The sequence below is a fragment of the Dermochelys coriacea genome, chromosome 28 (assembly GCF_009764565.3).
Source record: "Dermochelys coriacea isolate rDerCor1 chromosome 28, rDerCor1.pri.v4, whole genome shotgun sequence".
Lineage (NCBI taxonomy): Eukaryota > Metazoa > Chordata > Testudines > Dermochelyidae > Dermochelys > Dermochelys coriacea.
In genome coordinates, this window is record NC_050095.1 from 5,246,731 (window position 1) to 5,266,841 (window position 20,111).

At 69.8% G+C, this 20,111-nt stretch overlaps 3 protein-coding genes and 1 long non-coding RNA gene across 53 annotated transcripts in view; 2 read left to right on the forward strand and 2 right to left on the reverse strand.

Annotated features, from left to right (window-relative positions):
* The window catches only part of LOC119849376 (zinc finger protein 420-like), a 3,142,523-nt gene that overhangs the window by 2,576,849 nt on the left and 545,563 nt on the right, over window positions 1-20,111 (forward strand). The window lies entirely within an intron of this gene.
* Window positions 1-20,111, reverse strand: part of LOC119849403 (zinc finger protein 501-like) — a 1,099,011-nt gene that overhangs the window by 421,758 nt on the left and 657,142 nt on the right. The gene's annotated exons all lie outside the window — the stretch shown is intronic.
* Window positions 637-18,064, forward strand: PLOD3 (procollagen-lysine,2-oxoglutarate 5-dioxygenase 3). The gene is made up of 14 exons (XM_038386082.2): window positions 637-808; window positions 3,949-4,040; window positions 5,403-5,539; window positions 6,412-6,575; window positions 6,869-6,981; window positions 10,750-10,813; window positions 11,125-11,222; window positions 11,850-11,951; window positions 13,252-13,383; window positions 13,631-13,752; window positions 14,110-14,214; window positions 15,495-15,620; window positions 16,107-16,248; window positions 17,527-18,064. The coding sequence occupies exons 1-14, from the start codon at window positions 715-717 to the stop codon at window positions 17,713-17,715; spliced, it is 1,680 nt and encodes a 559-aa protein (XP_038242010.2). The 5' UTR covers window positions 637-714; the 3' UTR covers window positions 17,716-18,064.
* Window positions 4,702-20,111, reverse strand: part of LOC122457756 — a 22,133-nt gene continuing 6,723 nt past the window's right edge. The window contains exon 3 of the long non-coding RNA XR_006277430.1: window positions 4,702-5,010. This is a non-coding gene — a long non-coding RNA (uncharacterized LOC122457756). The remainder of the gene's footprint in view (window positions 5,011-20,111) is intronic.

Consider the following 20,111-nt stretch of genomic DNA (forward strand, 5'->3'; position numbering starts at 1 on the left):
ACAGAACCCCGGAGTCCTGGCTCCCAGCCCCCCCTGTTCTAACCACCAGCCCCCGCTCCCCTCCCAGAGCTGGGGACAGAACCCCGGAGTCCTGGCTCCCAGCCCCCCCTGTTCTAACCATCAGCCCCCGCTCCCCTCCCAGAGCTGGGGACAGAACCCAGGAGTCCTGGCTCCCAGCCCCCCTGCTCTAACCACTAGCCCCCACAGCCCCCTCAGTCCTCCAACTGCCCCCTTTTCCCACGCTCCCCTCTCTCTCCTAGTAGTCCCCTCCCTCATATTTCCCTCCCTGCCCCCCAAGTGGTCCCCATCCCTCACTCCCCCCCCCCCGGAGACCCCTCCTCTGCCCTGCCCCCACTTTTTGGCAACGTGGCAGCGGGAACCAAAAACTTCCCTTTCTTCTGCCCCAACTTTTCCAGCCTTTTCTCGGTCGGGAACTTTCCAGGCCGGGGATTGGCCGACGCGGGGGGGGGATTGGCTGAGGGCGGGGCTCCTGCTTTTGGGGTGCCCTCCCAGCGCCTCCCCCATGCGGGTCTCGGCGGAAGAGGGGGGAGAGGCGATGGGGGCCGCCCCCGGTCTGGGAGGGGCGCAGAACCCGGGGGGGGCAGCAGAGGGAGCTGCCCCCCCCACATACACACACACGGGGGGGGCGCTGGGAGGAGCCGGGCTCGGATCGCGAGAGCTGCGAGCCCGGGCCCCTCTCAGAGCTTCCGAGCCATGGAGCCGAGCCCGGCCGCCCTCCTGCCCCTGGCCGCCCTGCTCTTGGGGGTCCCCGGCAGCGCCCCCCGGGACCGCCAGGCGCTCAACGCGGGTGAGCCCGGGCAGGGGGGATCGCCGGCGGGGGACACGGGGAGGGGAGCACGGGCGGGAGAAAGGGGAATGGGGGACACGAGGAGGGGCGCGGGGGGGAGATCGGGGGTGGGGGACACGGGGAGGGGCGCAGGGGAGAGATCGGGGGTGGGGGACACGGGGAGCGGCGCACGGGGGCGAGAAAGGGGAATGGGGGACACGGGGAGGGGCGCGGGGGGGAGATCGGGGGTGGGGGACACGGGGAGGGGCGCAGGGGAGAGATCGGGGGTGGGGGACACGGGGAGGGGAGCACGGGCGGGAGAAAGGGGAATGGGGGACACGGGGAGGGGCGCGGGGGGGAGATCGGGGGTGGGGGACACGGGGAGGGGCGCAGGGGGGGAGAAAGGGGAATGGGGGACACGGGGAGCGGCGCACGGGGGCGAGAAAGGGGAATGGGGGACACGGGGAGGGGCGCAGGGGGGAGATCGGGGGTGGGGGACACGGGGAGGGGCGCAGGGGAGAGATCGGGGGTGGGGGACACGGGGAGGGGAGCACGGGCGGGAGAAAGGGGAATGGGGGACACGGGGAGGGGCGCGGGGGGGAGATCGGGGGTGGGGGACACGGGGAGGGGCGCAGGGGAGAGATCGGGGGTGGGGGACACGGGGAGGGGCGCAGGGGGGGAGAAAGGGGAATGGGGGACACGGGGAGCGGCGCACGGGGGCGAGAAAGGGGAATGGGGGACACGGGGAGGGGCGCAGGGGGGAGATCGGGACGCGGGGAGGGGAGCAGGGGGGGAGAAAGGGGAATGGGGGACACGGGGTGGGGCGCACGGGGGCGAGAAAGGGGAATGGGGGACACGGGGAGGGGCGCAGGGGGGAGATCGGGGGGCGGGGACGCGGGGATGGGCGCAAGGGAGAGATCGGGGGCGGGGGACACGGGGAGGGGTGCGCGGGGGAGAGATCGGGGGCACGGGGGGAGATCGGGGGATGGGGACACGGGGAGGGGCATGCGGGGAGATGGGGGGCCCCGCTGTTGGAGGGGGGTTCCCTGGAGGGCTGGGTCGGTCAGGCAGAAGTGGGGGTTCAGGCACACAGAGAACGGGGTGCAGAGGGGGAACCCCATGGCTGGCCCAGGCCAAGCGCTTGTGTGCTTGGCCTGGGGGGCAGTGGGGGGCCCAGTGCACAGCCTGTGACGGGACTCCCCCCCCCCCCGCTCCATGGGAGCCTAGGGGACACGTGGGCAGGGCTGGGGGGTTCACTCTGCCCAGTCCTTGCGACCCCAGAGTAGTTGCCGGCTACTCTGAACAGAGACCCCATAAGAGACACTGGGGTATGTGGGGTTTTCCTGGCTCCCAGAGCCGGGGAGAGAACCCCAGAGTCCTGGCTCCCAGCCCCCCCTGCTCTAACCACTGGACCCCACCCCCCTTCCAGAGCCTGGGAGAGAACCCAGGCGTCCGGGCTCCCAGCCCCCCCTGCTCTAACCCACTAGCCCCCACTCCCCTCCCAGCGCCGGGGAGAGAACCCCAGATCCTGGCTCCCAGCCCCCCCTGCTCTAACCCACCGCCTCCCAATCCCCTCCCAGACCTGGGGAGAGAACCCAGGAGTCCTGGCTCCCATCCCTCCCTGCTCTGACCTACCAGCCCCCACCCCGCACCGAGAGCCGGGGTGAGAACCCAGGAGTCCTGGCTCCCAGCCCCCCCTGCTCTTTTCCGTGGGGGTCCAGCCTTTCTCTGGGGGCCGTGGGGGGCCCCATGCCAGGATCGAGGGGGGGAACGTGGGCTCCGGCCCACCCTCTGCTTCTCATTAGCAGCCTGGCGAGGGCCGGGCGCCGGGAATTTGTCCCTGTCGTTCACGCGTAAGACAGTGGATTCCTCTCCCCCCTTCCCCGACCAAGATCAGGGCCCCATCGCGCCAGGTGCTGCACATGCCGTGAGCCAGTCCCTACCTCATGGAGCTCACAGCCTGACCAGACAAAGGGTGAGGGGGGAAACTGAGGCAGCGTGCGAGAAAGGGCCTTGTGCGATGTCCCCCACAGGGCAGCGGCTAACCCAGGACTAAAACCCAGGAGTCCTGGCTCCCAGCCCCCCCTGCTCTAACCCACCAGCCTCCCACTCCCCTCCCAGACCTGGGGAGAGAACCCAGGAATCCTGGCTCCCAGCCCCCCCTGCTCTAACCCACCAGCCCCCACTTCCCCCCCAGAGCCTGGGAGAGAACCCAGGAGTCCTGGCTCCCAGCCCCCCCTGCTCTGACCCACCATCCCCCACGTCCCTCCCAGAGCCAGGGAGAGAACCCAGGAGTCCTGGCTCCCAGCCCCCCTGCTCTTTCCCGTGGGGGTCCAGCCTTTCTCTGGGGGCCGTGGGGGGCCCCATGCCGGGATCAAGGGGGGAACGGGGGCCCCGTCACCATCTCAAACCCAGTCACCAGACCTGGCTCCGGCCCACCCTCTGCTTCTCATTAGCAGCCTGGCGAGGGCCGGGCGCCGGGAATTTGTCCCTGTCGTTCACGCGTAAGGCAGTGGATTCCTCTCCCCCCTTCCCCGACCAAGATCAGGGCCCCATCGCGCCGGGTGCTGTACATGCCGTGAGCCAGTCCCTGCCTCGTGGAGCTCACAGCCTGACCAGACAAAGGGCAAGGGGGGAAACTGAGGCAGCATGCAGGAAAGGGCCTTGTGCGATGTCCCCCACAGGGCAGCGGCTAAACCAGGACTAGAACCAGGCGCCCAGCCCAGGGTCCAACCCACTGAGCCATCCACTTCCTGCCCTCCACTTCTTTAAGGTGCAGCCCTCAGGAGAGCCCCTCCCACCCATTGTGCCTCAGTTTCCCCTCCCTCGAGGCATGGCACAGGGGGCAGAGCGAGGGGCAAGGGGGTGGGAGAGCTGGAATTTCAGGGCCCAGCGCTGGGAGGCCTCATGGGTGATGTGTGTCCGAGGCCCTGCACGGCTGCCCCTGGAGGGGGATTCTCCAGGATCAGCGAGGGGCAGTTGCTGCCAGCACCTCCCATTGGCCGCAGCCCCCCAGGCAGGTCCGGGGACCCAGGACTCCTGGGTTCTTCCACTTGAGGGCTGGGGGGAGTGAATCCAAGGGGAGTGCCGGGGGGGCGTGCAGAGCCAAGCAGGGTCTATGGGGGGAAGTAACCAGAACCCGGCACCTTTCTGCCCCATAGACAACCTGCTGCTGATCACAGCGGCCACGGAGCAGACGGAGGGGTACGAGCGATTCATGCGCACCGCCCGCAACTTCAACTACACCGTCAAGGTGAGATGGACCCCGCCCCAGAGCTGGCCGCATCTCGGTGCCGGGACGGGGTCCCTGTATAACCAGCCTCCCCGCCCCAGAGCTGGCCGCATCTCGGCGCCGGGACGGGGTCCCTGTATAACCAGCCACCCCGCCCCAGAGCTGGCCGCATCTCGGTGCCGGGACGGGGTCCCTGTGTAACCAGCCGCCCCGCCCCAGAGCTGGCCGCATCTCGGGGCCGGGACGGGGTCCCTGTGTAACCAGCCCCGCACCCCTCCCCAGAGCTGGCCGCATCTTGGCGCCGGGACGGGGTCCCTGTGTGACCAGCCTCCCCACCCCTCCCCAGAGCTGGCCGCATCTGGGCGCCGGGACGGGGTCCCTGTATAACCAGCCACCCCGCCCCAGAGCTGGCCGCATCTCGGTGCCGGGACGGGGTCCCTGTGTAACCAGCCTCCCCGCCCCAGAGCTGGCCGCATCTCGGCGCCGGGACGGGGTCCCTGTATAACCAGCCACCCCGCCCCAGAGCTGGCCGCATCTCGGTGCCGGGACGGGGTCCCTGTGTGACCAGCCTCCCCACCCCTCCCCAGAGCTGGCCGCATCTCGGCGCCGGGACGGGGTCCCTGTATAACCAGCCACCCCGCCCCAGAGCTGGCCGCATCTCGGTGCCGGGACGGGGTCCCTGTGTAACCAGCCGCCCCGCCCCAGAGCTGGCCGCATCTCGGGGCCGGGACGGGGTCCCTGTGTAACCAGCCCCGTGCCCCTCCCCAGAGCTGGCCGCATCTTGGCGCCGGGACGGGGTCCCTGTGTAACCAGCCTCCGCGCCCCAGAGCTGGCCGCATCTCGGCGCCGGGACGGGGTCCCTGTGTAACCAGCCTCCGCGCCCCAGAGCTGGCCGCATCTCGGCGCCGGGACGGGGTCCCTGTATAACCAGCCACCCCGCCCCAGAGCTGGCCGCATCTCGGTGCCGGGACGGGGTCCCTGTGTGACCAGCCTCCCCACCCCTCCCCAGAGCTGGCCGCATCTCAGCGCCGGGACGGGGTCCCTGTGTAACCAGCCCCCGCGCCCCTCCCCAGAGCTGGCCGCATCTCGGCGCGGGGACGGGGTCCCTGTGTAACCAGCCTCCCCGCCCCTCCCCAGAGCTGGCCGCATCTCGGCGCGGGGACGGGGTCCCTGTGTAACCAGCCCCCGCGCCCCTCCCCAGAGCTGGCCGCATCTCGGCGCGGGGACGGGGTCCCTGTGTAACCAGCCCCCGCGCCCCTCCCCAGAGCTGGCCGCATCTCGGCGCGGGGACGGGGTCCCTGTGTAACCAGCCCCCGCGCCCCTCCCCAGAGCTGGCCGCGTCTGGGCGGGCTGGGGTCTCTCTCATGCCCCCTGTCCCTGCAGACCCTGGGCCTGGGTGAGGAGTGGCGCGGGGGGGACGTGGCCCGCACGGTGGGGGGCGGGCAGAAGGTGCGCTGGCTGAAGGAGGAGATGGCACAGCACGCAGGGCGCGAGGAGCTCATCGTCATGTTCGTCGACAGGTACGGCGGGGGGGTGCCCTGCTCTCCCTGACGTCTGGGGGTCCCCAGCTCTGGGGTGCATCTGACATCAGCCCCCCCCCGCTCCACTCCCAGACCCCGGGTCCCTCTGGGTTGGAAGCAGCATTCGGGGGGCCCGTCTGGGCAGGGAGGGGGATTTTGAGGGTGCACTGGGCAGGGGGTGACGCTGCAATTCCCAGCCCCCTGTGGGGAAGGAGGGCAAAGAGAGCGGGTCAGGGGGTCACTGTGACCCGTACGCACCCCCCCCGCCCCCGTTATGATGTGGGGCTGGCTGGCGGCCCCATGGAGCTGGGGGGGCCTCTGGGGAGTGCAGTAGGGGCTCTGTCCCAGTCCATTCCCGATTGTATGTGTCCCCCCCGCCCCCCGGTTATGACGTGGTGCTGGCTGGGAGCCCCGTGGAGCTGGGGGGTGCAGTGGAGGTCTCTGGGGGGTGCAGTAGGGGCTCTGGCCCAATCCATTTCCCATTGTACCTCCCCCCCTCTGCCCCCCAGTTACGACGTGGTTCTGGCCGAGGGCCCCATGGAGCTGGGGGGTGCATGGAAGGGCTCTGGGGGTGCAGTAGGGGCTCTAGCCCGGTCCATTCCCCATTGTACGTCCCCCCCTGCCCCCCAGTTACGACGTGGTGCTGACTGAGGGTCCCATGGAGCTGGGGGGTGCATGGAAGGGCTCTGGGGGTGCAGTAGGGGCTCTGGCCCGGTCCATTCCCCATTGTACGTCCCCCCCTGCCCCCCAGTTACGACGTGGTGCTGACTGAGGGTCCCATGGAGCTGGGGGGTGCATGGAAGGGCTCTGGGGGTGCAGTAGGGGCTCTGGCCCGGTCCATTCCCCATTGTACGTCCCCCCCTGCCCCCCAGTTACGATGTGGTGCTGGCCGAGGGCCCCGTGGGGCTGCTGCAGAAGTTCCTGGCGTTCGAGAGCCGGGTCGTGTTCTCGGCCGAGGGCTTCTGCTGGCCCGAGTGGGGCCTGGCCGAGCGCTACCCCCCCGTCAGCACCGGCAAGCGGTTCCTCAACTCCGGCGGTGAGTGCTGGGGGGCCGGGGGGGAGGATGGGGCAGAGGGGTCGGGGAACAGGGGTGGGGATGTTGGGGGGTGAAGCAGGGGGATGGGAAGGTGCGAGGTGGTTTGGGGGGCGTGGGGGAGCGTGCGGGTACGAGCTGCTGTGGGTGGGGGTCCCCGGGGGCAGGGTGTCACAGGTATACGGCGGCAGGGGGCGGAGGGGAGGGCATGGGTCCCTGATGGGCGGGGGGGGCGTGGTGTCCAGGGGGGCAGCCTGTGGGGGGCGGGGGCCTGAGCTCTCCGCCCGCCCCCCCAGGTTTCATCGGCTTCGCCCCGGCCATCCACCGCTTGGTCCAGCGCTGGAAATACAAGGACGACGACGACGACCAGCTCTTCTACACCCACATCTACCTGGACCCCGGCCTGCGGGTGGGTCCCCAGCGCCCCCACTGCCCTCCCCGGCCCCCAACCTCCGGTCGGCTGGCACCCCGAGCCCAGGGGGACCCCGGTTCCCCGGATGCCGTTTGGCATCAAAATTGGGGGGGTGGGGGGTGGAGTGGGACTTGTTCGGCCTGGAAACAAAGGACCCACTGGGGCCAAACCCGACCCACATCTCTGGGCTGAAAAGCAGTGAGAATCGGGCAAAAGCCTGGTTGCAAATTGGGGTGGGGGAATTAGGGGAAAGAATTGTCTCAACCCCTCTAGAATCCCGGGGCTCTAAATGATTTAATGGGGGGGCTTCACCCCATTGTACCACCCCCCTGCCCCCTCCCAGTTACGACGTGGGGCTGGCCGGCGGCCCCGTGGAGCAGGGGGGTGCAGTGGAGGGATCTGGGGGGTGCAGTAGGGGCTCTGGCCCGGTCCTTTCCCCATTGTACCTCCCCCCCAGTTACGACGTGGGGGGGCCAGTGGCCCCGTGGAGCTAGGGGGTGCAGTGGAGGGATCTGGGGGGTGCAGTAGGGGCTCTGGCCCGGTCCATTCCCCATTGTCCCTCTCCCCACCCACCCCAGTTACAACGTGGGGCTGGCCAGCGGCCCCGTGGAGCAGGGGGGGCCTCTGGGAGGGGTGCAGTGGAGGGATCTGGGGACTGGAGCCAAAACTCTGGGGAACGTTTTGCACTGGGAATCTTAAGCTCTGGTGCACGGCTCAGCCGCGAAACGTGCAAATCCCGCAGCCGTGCGAACCTCAGCCAGATCCGGCGGAGCATTACAGGATCTTGGGGGGGAAAGGGGGTGGAAGGGAGCTGGCCAGATCTGCCCGAGAAGCCCCCAACATGGCGTCAGACATCAACGGAGAACGGGGTCACCGGGTCTCGCCACCGCGCCCCTCCCCGCCGGGTCTCGCCTCCGCACCCCTCCCCACCGCCCCAGAGGCCTTGGGCAGAACGGAGTCGCCGGGTCTCGCCACCGCGCCCCTCCCCGCCAGGTCTCGCCGCCGCGCCCCTCCCCACTGCCCCAGAGGCCTTGGGCAGATCGGGGTCGCCGGGTCTCGCCACCGCGCCCTTCCTCGCCAGGTCTCGCCGCCGCGCCCCTCCCCACTGCCCCAGAGGCCTTGGGCAGAACGGGGTCGCCGGGTCTCGCCACCGCGCCCCTCCCCGCCAGGTCTTGCCGCCGTGCCCCTCCCCACCGCCCCAGAGGCCTTGGGCAGAACGGGGTCGCTGGGTCTCGCCGCCGCGCCCCTCCCCACCGCCCCAGAGGCCTTGGGCAGAACGGGGTCGCTGGGTCTCGCCGCCGTGCCCCTCCCCACCGCCCCAGAGGCCTTGGGCAGAACGGGGTCGCCGGGTCTCACCACCGCGCCCCTCCCCGCCAGGTCTCGCCACCACGCCCCTCCCCACCGCCCCAGAGGCCTTGGGCAGAACGGGGTCGCCGGGTCTCGCCGCCGCGCCCCTCCCCACCGCCCCAGAGGCCTTGGGCAGAACGGGGTCGCAGGGTCTCGCCACCGCGCCCCTCCCCGCCAGGTCTCGCCACCACGCCCCTCCCCACCGCCCCAGAGGCCTTGGGCAGAACGGGGTCGCGGGGTCTAGTCACCGCGCCCCTCCCCGCCAGGTCTCGCTGCCACGCCCCTCCCCACCGCCCCAGAGGCCTTGGGCAGAACGGGGTCACCGGGTCTCGCCACCGCACCCCTCCCCACCGCCCCAGAGGCCTTGGGCAGAACGGGGTCGCCGGGTCTCGCCACCGTGCCCCTCCCCGCCGGGTCTCGCCGCCGCGCCCCTCCCCACCGCCCCAGAGACCTTGGGCGTCGACAGACCGTCTCTGCGGATGGACCGGAGCTGTATTTGGCCCGGGTTCGCCTTGCAGGCAAGCGGGGCAAAAGCTCCGGAGCTCTGCGGCTCTCGGCTCTCGTTTACGAAGCATTTTGTGAACTCCGTTGAGTTTACTGCAGAAGGCGACGAGGGACCGGCGGGTGGTGCGGGGGGGGGCATGTTTTGGTGGGATCCCCGTTGTTAAGGGCCTGGGCTGGGACCCGGTGGGGTAGGGTGGGCTCGGGTCCCCCTATCCCCCGTAGCCGCCCCTGGCTACAAGAGACCAATTCCAGCCGGCGTGCCCCAGGTGGGGAAGACACCCCTATCCGAGGGGGGTGCTGGCCAAAAGCATCAAAGACCGACCTGGGGAGGGAGAGCGTGCCGGAGGGGTCGGTGATGTTGGGGTTTGGGGGACAGCCCCGGGGCCGATCAATGGGAACAGGGACCTGAGAAGAGCTGCGGACCGGGGCAAGTTCGGCGGGCACGGCGGTCGGGTCGGCGGGGGGTGTTGGTCCGGGGGCATAGAAATAACCGACGGGGAAAGACGCCGCGTGACCGAGACTCCCGACGGGGCTTTTCCTCGTGTCCCTGCTCCCGCGCCGGAGACGGGCCACACCTGAGCCTTTGGTCCCCCGGGGGAGACGGGCCGGGAGCCGCGTTCGCTTCCGCCGCCACTAGGGGGCGCTGGCGGGGCAGGGGGGCGAAAGGGCCTGAGGCTGACATGGGGGGGGGTGGAAATGAACGACGCGGCCAGCCCAGGGCGGGGGGGGGGGCGTAATGAGTTTGGGCTGGAAACGAGGTTAGAGCGGGGGGCTAGGAGCCAGGACTCCTGGGTTCTCTCCCCAGCTCTGGGAGGGGAGTGGGGTCTAGTGGTTAACGCAGCGGGGGCTAGGAGCCAGGACTCCTGGGTTCTCTCCCCAGCTCTGGGATGGGAGTGGGGTCTAGTGGTTAAAGCGGGGGGGCTGGGAGCCAGGACTCCTGGGTTCTCTCCCCGGCTCTGGGAGGGGAGGGGGGGCTGGTGGGTTGGAGCGGGGAGGGGCTAGAAGCCAGGACTCCTGGGTTCTCTCCCCAGCTCTGGGAGGGGAGTGGGGGCTGGTGGGTAAGAGCAGGGGGGGCTGGGAGCCAGGACTCCTGGGTTCTCTCCCTGGCTCTGGGAGGGGAGGGGGGGCTGGTGGGTTGGAGCGGGGAGGGGCTAGAAGCCAGGACTCCTGGGTTCTCTCCCTGGCTCTGGGAGGGGAGGGGGGGCTGGTGGGTTAGAGCAGTGGGGGCTAGGAGCCCGGACTCCTGGGTTCTCTCCCTGGCTCTGGGAGGGGAGTGGGGGCTGGTGGGTTAGAGCAGGGGGGCTGGGAGCCAGGACTCCTGGGTTCTGTGATGGGGGGGTTGGGATTGGCTCTGGGATGCGGCTGACTCTGGGGAGGAGCAGCCGAGTTCCAGGAGCCCAGTGGAGAAGACCCAAGAAGGGGAAGTTGGGGAATCGGCCCCTGCTCATGGCTGGTTTTGGGGTGTGCAGCAGGCAGACACCCCCTCTACCCCCACACAATTTCCACCAGCTCTTTGCGATGGACCCTGGGTCCCATTGGGGGGTGTCCCGGTTGGGGGTTCAGGGCTGGGGGGACATTTGAGGGAGATATTCCCCCCCAAAGGTGAAGCCCCCCACATTAAATCATTTCAGCTCCTGTCAGGTTTCTGGGCTCCTTCCCACGGGGGTCTCGGCCCCAGGCCCCTGCCTTGAGGTGGGGCACTGCAGAAGGGGGTAGGCAGGGTGCTCTGGGGGGGAAGGGGGATGGGGACTGCAGTGTTGGGGAAGGGGTGGGGGGTGGGATTGGAGGCAGGGTTTGGGTGCTGGAGGGGAGCAGTGGAGGGAAGGGATCTCAGGGGACACGGGGTGGGGGGATGATGGGGGCAGCCTCTGGGCGCAGGTCCCTCCCCCCTCTGACGCCCCCTCTCCCCCCCAGGAGAAGTTTGGACTGGTGCTTGACCACAAGTCGAAAATCTTCCAGAACCTCAATGGGGCCATTGGTGAGAGATCTGGGGGGGCACCCCATAAGGGTCAGGACGCCTGGGTTCTATCCCAGCTCCGGGTGGGGCAGGGACAGGACTCCTGGGTTCTCTCCCTGGCCCTGGGAGGGGAGTGGGGGCTGGTGGTTAGAGTGGGGTGGGCTGGGAGCCAGGACTCCTGGGTTCTCTCCACAGCTCTGGGAGGGGAGTGGGGGCTGGTGGTTAGAGTGGGATGGGCTGGGAGCCAGGACTCCTGGGTTCTCTCCCCGGCTCTGGGATGGGAGGGGGGCTGGGGGGCTGGGACCCTCTATCCCCACGTCTCTCTCTCTCAGACGAGGTGGTGCTGAAGTTCGAAAGGAACCGGGTCCGTGCCCGGAACGTGGCCTATGACACCCTCCCCGTGGTGATCCACGGCAACGGGCCCACCAAGGTACCCCAAGATCCCCCACCTCCCCCCGAGATCCCCCCTGGCACTCCGACAATCCCCCATCTCCCCCAGGTACCCCCGAGATCCTCACAACCCCTTAGTTCCCCCTGAGATACCCCCTGGGACCCTGACAACCCACTTCCTCCCCCAGGTACCCCTGAGATCCCCCTCCTCTCTGGGACCCCAACAACCCCCCATCTCCCCCAGGTACCCTGAGTTCCCCCCTGGGACTCTGACAACTCCCCATCTCCCCCAGGTACCCCTGAGATCCCCCCTAGGACTCCCCATCTCCCCCAGGTACCCCCGAGATCCCCCTGGGACCCCCACAACCCCTCAGGTACCCCGGGAGCCCCCTCCCCCCTTCTGACTTCCCCACCTGGGGAGAGATGGGGGTCAGGCACCCCCAAAACCAGCCCCTCCCTGCACCCCCAAACCCAGCCACTGCCAGCCCCCGCCCCCTCAGTCCCCAGCAGGTGCCCCCGCCCTTGCAGCTGTGGGGAGGGGGGTCTGATGGGGTGGGGGCTGGAGGGCAGGAGGAGAGCGCCTGGGGGCAGAGATGGAGGGGCAGATAGGGGGCCGGCTGTGGTGGGATGGGGGGGCCCGTATCTCATCCCTCCCCCCCCCCCGCAGCTGCAGTTGAACTACCTGGGGAATTACATCCCGAACCGATGGACCTACGAGGGGGGCTGCGGGGGCTGCGACCACGGGCTGCTCAACCTGTCGGGGACCCCGGTGAGTGCGGGGGCTGGACCCCCAAAGCAGAGCCCCAGGGGTTGGGGGCTGGAGGGGCTCTGTGGTGGGGGGCATGCTGGACACTTGAGGGTGGTGGGGAGTGTGGGGACAGGTTTGGGGGAGTCTGGGGGTGGGGGGAAGCTAGAATTGTGGGGGTCTGAGAGGCAGGTTTGTGGGCTTCTGGGATTGGGGGGTCTGGGGTGGGTTTTGGGGGTCCTGAGTTTCTGGGGGCAGGGGCGGGTTTGGGAGTGATCCCGTCTCTCCCCAGGAGGTGGTGCAGGGATGTCTGGGTTTGGGGGGCTGGCAGAGGCTGGGTTTGGGGGTGCAGGGAATGGCTGGGTTTGGGGGGTGGGCAGTGGCTGGGTTTGGGGGTGCAGGGAGGGCCTGGGTTTCAGGGGCTGGCAGTGGCTGGGTTTGGGGGTGCAGGGAGGGCCTGGGTTTGGGGGGCTGGCAGTGGCTGGGTTTGGGGGTGCAGGGAGGGCCTGGGTTTGGGGGGCTGGCAGTGGCTGGGTTTGGGGGTGCAGGGAGGGTCTGGGTTTGGGGGCTGGCAGTGGCTGAGTTTGGGGGTGCAAGGAGGGCCTGGGTATGGGGGGCTGGCAGAGGCTGGGTTTGGGGGTGCAGGGAATGGCTGGGTTTGGGGGGTTGGCAGTGGCTGGGTTTGAGGGTGCAGGGAGGGCTTGGGTTTCAGGGGCTGGCAGTGGCTGGGTTTGGGGGTGCAGGGAGGGCCTGGGTTTGGGGGGCTGGCAGTGGCTGGATTTGGGGGTGCAGGGAGGGTCTGGGTTTGGGGGGCTGGCAGTGGCTGGGTTTGGGGGTGCAGGGAGGGCCTGGGTTTGGGGGGCTGGCAGTGGCTGGGTTTGGGGGTGCAGGGAGGGTCTAGGTTTGGGGGCTGGCAGTGGCTGAGTTTGGGGGTGCAAGGAGGGCCTGGGTATGGGGGGCTGGCAGAGGCTGGGTTTGGGGGTGCAGGGAATGGCTGGGTTTGGGGGGTTGGCAGTGGCTGGGTTTGAGGGTGCAGGGAGGGCTTGGGTTTCAGGGGCTGGCAGTGGCTGGATTTGGGGGTGCAGGGAGGGTCTGGGTTTGGGGGGCTGGCAGTGGCTGGGTTTGGGGGTGCAGGGAGGGCCTGGGTTTGGGGGGCTGGCAGTGGCTGGGTTTGGGGGTGTAGGGAGGGTCTGGGTTTGGGGGCTGGCAGTGGCTGAGTTTGGGGGTGCAAGGAGGGCCTGGGTATGGGGGGCTGGCAGTGGCTGGGTTTGGGGGTGCAGGAAGGGGCTGGGTTTGGGGGTGCCTGACCCCTGTCTCTCCCCAGGAGGCGGTGCTGCCCCGGGTGCTGGTGGGGGTGTTCATCGAGCAGCCCACCCCCTTCCTGCCCCAGTTCCTGCAGCGGCTGCTGGGCTGGACCTATCCCTACGCCCGGCTCAGCCTCTTCCTGCACAACCGGGTGAGTCCCCCGGCTGCCCCCGCGACCCCCCATCACCTCCAGCTGCCCCCATAACCTCCCGCCACCCCAGTGACCCCCCACGACCCCCGGCTGCCCCCGTGACTCCCAGCTGCCCCTTTCTCATCCCCTCCGCCCCCCGCATCGACCCCCGTAACTCCTGGCTGCCCCCGCCCCCTCCCATGACCCCCCGCCACCCCTGTGACCCCCCCATTAACCCCGGCTGACCCCCGCCCCTCCTCCCCCCCAGGAGGTCTTCCACGAGCCCCACGTGCAGGAGGCCTGGGAGCGGCTGCGTGGGGCCTTCGCCGACCTCAAGCTGGTGGGGCCGGAGGAGGAGCTGAGCCAGGGGGAGGCCCGGGACATGGCCATGTGAGTGGGCGGGGCCCTGGGAATGGGGGCGGGGCCACGCCGGAGGATGTGGGCGGGGCAATGGGACTGTGGGCGGGCCCATGGGAATGGGGTTGGGGGCTACAGGAGAGGGACTAGGAGTGGGCGGAGCTGTGGGGTTGGGGCAGGGCTATGGGTGAGGGGGCGGGGCTGAGCAGTGGGGGGCAGGACCGAGGGGTGGAGGGGGCCTTTGGGGGTGGAGGGGTTGGAGATTGGCACAGAGGAGGGCTGGGGGGGCCGTGGGGGTCCCGATGTGGGGCTGGGGGCAGGGGGGAATAGGAACCGGGTTCATGGGGCTTGTCTGACATCCCAATCCCACCCCCCCGTTTCTCCCCCCAGGGACATCTGCCGGCAGGACCCCAACTGCGACTATTACTTCAGCCTCGACGCGGACGCCGCCCTGACAAACCCGGGGACCCTGCGCGCCCTGATCCGCCAGAACCTGTGAGACCCCCTGAAACCCGCCCTGCCCCCCACTGCTCCCCACCGTCCCCCCGGCCCGGGGACCCTGCGCGCCCTGATCCGCCAGAACCTGTGAGACCCCCCGAAACCTGCCCTGCCCCCCCACTGCTCCCCACCGTCCCCCCGGCCCGGGGACCCTGCGCGCCCTGATCCGCCAGAACCTGTGAGACCCCCTGAAACCCACTCTGCCCCCCACTGCTCCCCACCATCCCCCCAGCCCAGGGACCCTGCGCGCCCTGATCCGCCAGAACCTGTGAGACCCCCTGAAACCCGCCCTGCCCCCCACTGCTCCCCACCGTCCCCCCATCCCAGGGACCCTGCGCGCCCTGATCCGCCAGCACCTGTGAGACCCCCTGAAACCCGCCCTGCCCCCCACTGCTCCCCACCGTCCCCCCGGCCCGGGGACCCTGCGCGCCCTGATCCGCCAGAACCTGTGAGACCCCCTGAAACCCACTCTGCCCCCCCACTGCTCCCCACCATCCCCCCAGCCCAGGGACCCTGCGCGCCCTGATCCGCCAGAACCTGTGAGACCCCCTGAAACCCACTCTGCCCCCCACTGCTCCCCACCGTCCCCCCATCCCAGGGACCCTGCGCGCCCTGATCCGCCAGAACCTGTGAGACCCCCCAAAACCTGCCCTGCCCCCCCACTGCTCCCCACCGTCCCCCCCGGCCCGGGGACCCTGCACGCCCTGATCCGCCAGCACCTGTGAGACCCCCGAAACCTGCCCTGCCCCCCACTGCTCCCCACCGTCCCCCCGGCCCAGGGACCCTGCGCGCCCTGATCCGCCAGCACCTGTGAGACCCCCCAAACCCCACCCTGTCCCCCCCACTGCTCCCCACCGTCCCCCCGGCCTGGGGACCCTGCGCGCCCTGATCCGCCAGCACCTGTGAGACCCCCCGAAACCTGCCCTGCCCCCCCACTGCTCCCCACCGTCCCCCTGGCCCGGGGACTCAGCGCGCCCTGATTTACCAGCACCTGTGAGACCCCCCAAACTCCACCCTGTCCCCCCACTGCTCCCCACCATCCCCCCAGCCCAGGCACCCTGCGCGCTCTGATCCGCCAGCACCTGTGAGACCCCCCCAAAATCACCCTGCCCCCCGACTGCTCCCCACCGTCCCCCCAGCCCAGGCACCCTGCGTGCCCTGATCTGCCAGCACCTGTGAGACCCCCTGAAACCCGCCCTGCCTCTGCACAAGGCCCCTTTCATTGTGGCTCCGCCCCCTTGCTTAGCTCCGCCCCTTCTGTCTCTGCCCCCTTGCAGGAAGGTCATCGCCCCCATGGTGTCACGCCCGGGCAAGCTCTGGTCGAATTTCTGGGGGGCGCTGAGCCCAGAGGGCTACTACGCCCGCTCCGAGGACTACGTCGAGCTGGTGCAGGGCAAGCGCATGTGAGTCACCCCCCAGGGGGACCCACCCCCTGGAGCTCTGCCCCCTTCCCTGGGGAGGGGCCTAGACCCCCCTCCAACTGGAGCTCCACCCCCTTCGCAGGGAGGGGCCTAGACCCCCCTCCAACTGGAGCTCCACCCCCTTCCCTGGGGAGGGGCCTAGAACCTCCCTCCAACTGGAGCTCCGCCCCCTTCCCTGGGGAGGGGCCTAGACACTCCCTCCAACTGGAGCTCCGCCCCCTTCCCTGTGGAGGGGCCTAGACCCCCCTCCAACTGGAGCTCTGCCCCCTTCCCTGGGGAGGGGCCTAGAACCTCCCTCCAACTGGAGCTCCGCCCCCTTCCCTGGGGAGGGGCCTAGACACTCCCTCCAACTGGAGCTCCGCCCCCTTCCCTGGGGAGGGGCCTAGACCCCCCTCCAACTGGAGCTCCGCCCCCTTCCCTGGGGAGGGGCCTGCACCTTACCCCACTGACGTCGTGTCCGTCCCGCAGCGGGGTGTGGAACGTGCCCTATATCAGCCAGGCCTACCTGGTGCGCGGCGAGACGCTGCGCTCGGAGCTGCACGACCGGAGCGTCTTCACCCTGGAGGACACTGACCCTGACATGGCCTTCTGCAAGAACGTCCGCGAGAGGGTACGGGGCCCCCGCGCACCCTGAACTGCCACGGCCCCCCAAAACCCCCGCAGTCCCCCTGAACCCTCACAGCCCCCCCAAAACCCCTGCCGTCCCCCTGAACCATCCACGGCCCCCCAAAACTCCCACGGTCCCCCCCAAAACCCCTGCAGTCCCCCTGAACCCTCACAGCCCCCCCAAAACCCCTGCAGTCCCCTGAACCCTCCACAGCCCCCCAAAACCCCCACAGTCCCCCCAAAACCCCTGCAGCCCCCTGAACCCTCCACAGCCCCCCAAAACCCCCACAGTCCCCCTGAACCCTCACAGCTCCCCCAAAACCCCTGCAGTCCCCCTGAACCCTCCACGGCCCCTCCAAAACCGCCATGGTCCCCCTGGACCCTCACAGCCCTCCCCAAAACCCCCATGGTTCCCGTGAACCCTCCACGGCCCCCCAAAACCCCTGAAGTCCCCCTGAACCCTCCACAGCTCCCCCAAAACCCCCACGGTGTCCCTGAACCCTCACAGCCCCCCCAAAACCCCTGCAGTCCCCCTGAACCCTCCACAGCTCCCCCAAAACCCCCACGGTGCCCCTGAACCCTCACAGCCCCTCCAAAACCACTGCAGTCCCCCTGAACCCTCACAGCCCTCCCCAAAACCTCCACGGTCCCCCTGAACCCTCCACAGCTCCCCAAAACTCCTGCTGTCCTGCTGAACCCTCACAGCCCTCCCCAAAACCTCTGCAGTTCCCCCTGAACCCTCCACAGGCCCCCAAAACCCCCACCGCCCCCCCAAAAGGCCCACAGTCCCCCTGAACCTCCACAGCCCTCCCCAAAACCTCTGCAGTTCCCCCTGAACCCCCCACAGGCCCCCAAAACCCCCACAGTCCCCCTCAACCTCCACAGCCCCCCAAAACCCCTGCAGTCCCCCTGAACTCTCCATGACCCCCCAAAACCACTACAGTCCCCCTGAACCCTCACAGCCCCTGAAAACCCCCACAGTCCCTCTGAACCCTCACAGCCCCCCAAAACTCCTGCAGTCCCCCTGAACCCCCCACAGCCCCTAAAAACCCCCACAGTCCCCCTGCACCCCCTGGCCCTCCCCAAAACCCCCACAGTCCCCCTGAACCCTCATGTCTCCCCTAAACCTCCCCACCCACCCCGACACGGGTTTCTGCAGGAGCATCCGCCAAAGGCTGTGAAGACCCACCCCGGGCCCCAACATCCCCCCCAAACCCCTCGCTCGACTCCTCCCCGCCCGGGGGCGTCTCCCCAGGGGTCCCTGACACCCCGTCTCCCGCAGGGGATTTTCCTGCACATCACGAACCTGGAGGAGTTCGGGCACCTGCTCTCCACGGCCCATTACAACACGTCCCGCCTGCACCCCGACCTCTGGCAGATCTCGGAGAACCCCCTGGTGAGTGACCCCCACCCTGCCCCGCTCCCCGCCTGCCCCCCGACCTCTGGCAGATCTCGGAGAACCCCCCGGTGAGTGACCCCCACCCTGCCCCGCTCCACGCCTGCCCCCCGACCTCTGGCAGATCTCGGAGAACCCCCCGGTGAGTGACCCCCACCCTGCCCCGCTCCACGCCTGCCCCCCGACCTCTGGCAGTTCTCGGAGAACCCCCTGGTGAGTGACAGCCTGGCCCCAGCCCCTTCTTCGCCCACAGCATGTCCCGCCCCAGGCCATGCCCCTCTGCTGTGTGTCCTAGCCCCTACGCTGCTGTGGGGGCTGCGCTGGCCCATGGGGTACAGAGGCTTGTGGGTCTGTCTCCAGGGCTGATGGGGCAGGAAGCCCTGGGGTCCAGGTGTGAGGGGAAAACTCATCCCTCGGAATAGGGGAGGGGAAATGGGGGGCCGGGGGCTGGGGAAGGGGAGGTGTCCTTGGTCCCCGGGCCAAGCTCTGGAGCTGCTCCCCATGAAGCCAGGCAGGACTCGGGGGGAGTCTCCTCTCGGGGAGCAGGACCCACAGCTCACCTGGCTTCCCCCTTCCTGGGTCTGACCTCGGAGCATCCAGCATCCTCTGCCCCTCCGGGCGCTTCCCTGGTGGGGTCCTGGGGGGGGCCGGGGGGTCCTGCCCCCCAACTCCGCAGTCAGACGGGACTCAGCCGGCCGGGGAAACAGAAGGTTTATTAGACGACAGGAACAGGGTCTAACACGGAGCTTGTCGGGGCAGAGAACAGGACCCCTCAGCTGGGTCCATTTTGGGGGGCAGTGAGCCAGACAACCCCGTCTGCACTTCACTCCTCGTCCCCAACCAGCCCCAAACTGAAACTCTCCCCAGCCCCCCCCCCCCCGCCCCCCAGGCTTTGACCCTGTCCCGGGCCAGGGGGGCACCGGATTCCTTTGATCTCCAGCCCTTTAGCTCTTGCAGGGGGGCAGGGCCCAGGCCATCAGTGGCCAGGAAACAGGGTGTCGGCCATTCTTGGGGTCCAGACCCCTGCACACACCTGCCCTCTAGGGCTCTGCAACGATCACAGCCCCTTATCCCACCCCCTAGAGACTTAAGAACGGCCTAGGGGAAACTGAGGCACCCCCACACTATTCAGAGGAAACATTAAGGACAGTCCCGCTTCCTCACAGGAGGGGAGACGGGGCACAGGGGTCTGGCTGGGGGGGAGATGGGGGCAGGGGGCTGGCTGGGGGAGGGGAAGGAGAGACGGGGACACGGGGCTGGCTGGGGGAGGGGAAGGAGAGACGGGGCAGGGGGGAGACGGACAGGGGGCTGGCTGGGGGAGGGGAAGGAGAGATGTGGCAGGGGGCTGGCTGGGGGGGAGACGGGCAGGGGGCTGGCTGGGGGAGGGGAAGGAGAGATAGGGGCAGGGGGCTGGCTGGGGGGGAGACAGGGGCAGGGGATTGGCTGCGGGAGGGGAAGGAGAGATGGGGCAGGGGGCTGGCTGGGGGGGAGATGGGGGCAGGGGGATGGCTGGGGGAGGGGAAGGAGAGATGGGGGCAGGGGGCTGGCTGGGGGGGAGACGGGGGCAGGGGGCTGGCTGGGGGAGGAGAAGGAGAGACGGGGGCAGGGGGCTGGCTGGGGGGGGAGACGGGGGCAGGGGGCTGGCTGGGGGAGGGGAAGGAGAGATGGGGGCAGGGGGCTGGCTGGGGGGGAGACGGGGGCAGGGGGCTGGCTGGGGGAGGGGAAGGAGAGATGGGGGCAGGGGGCTGGCTGGGGGAGGGGAAGGAGGGAGGGCAGGGTGCTGGCTGGAGGGAGACGGGAGGCAGGGGGCTGGCTGGGGGAGGGGAAGGAGAGATGGGGCAGGGGCTGGCTGGGGGGGAGACGGGGGCAGGGGGCTGGCTGGGGGAGGGGAAGGAGAGATGGGGGCAGGGGGCTGGCTGGGGGAGACGGGGCAGGGGGCTGGCTGGGGGAGGGGAAGGAGAGACGGGGGCAGGGGCTGGCTGGGGGGGAGACGGGGGGCAGGGGGCTGGCTGGGGGAGGGGAAGGAGAGATGGGGGCAGGGGGCTGGCTGGGGGGAGACGGGGGCAGGGGGCTGGCTGGGGGAGGGGAAGGAGAGATGGGGCAGGGGGCTGGCTGCGGGAGGGGAAGGAGGGAGGGCAGGGTGCTGGCTGGAGGGAGACGGGAGGCAGGGGGCTGGCTGGGGGAGGGGAAGGAGAGATGGGGGCAGGGGGCTGGCTGGGGGGAGACGGGGGCAGGGGGCTGGCTGGGGGAGGGGAAGGAGAGATGGGGGCAGGGGGCTGGCTGGGGGAGGAGAAGGAGAGATGGGGCAGGGGGCTGGCTGGGGGGAGACGGGGGGCAGGGGGCTGGCTGGGGGAGGGGACGGAGAGATGGGGGCAGGGGGCTGGCTGGGGGGAGACGGGGGCAGGGGGCTGGCTGGGGGAGGGGAAGGAGAGATGGGGCAGGGGGCTGGTCTGGGGAGGGGAAGGAGGGAT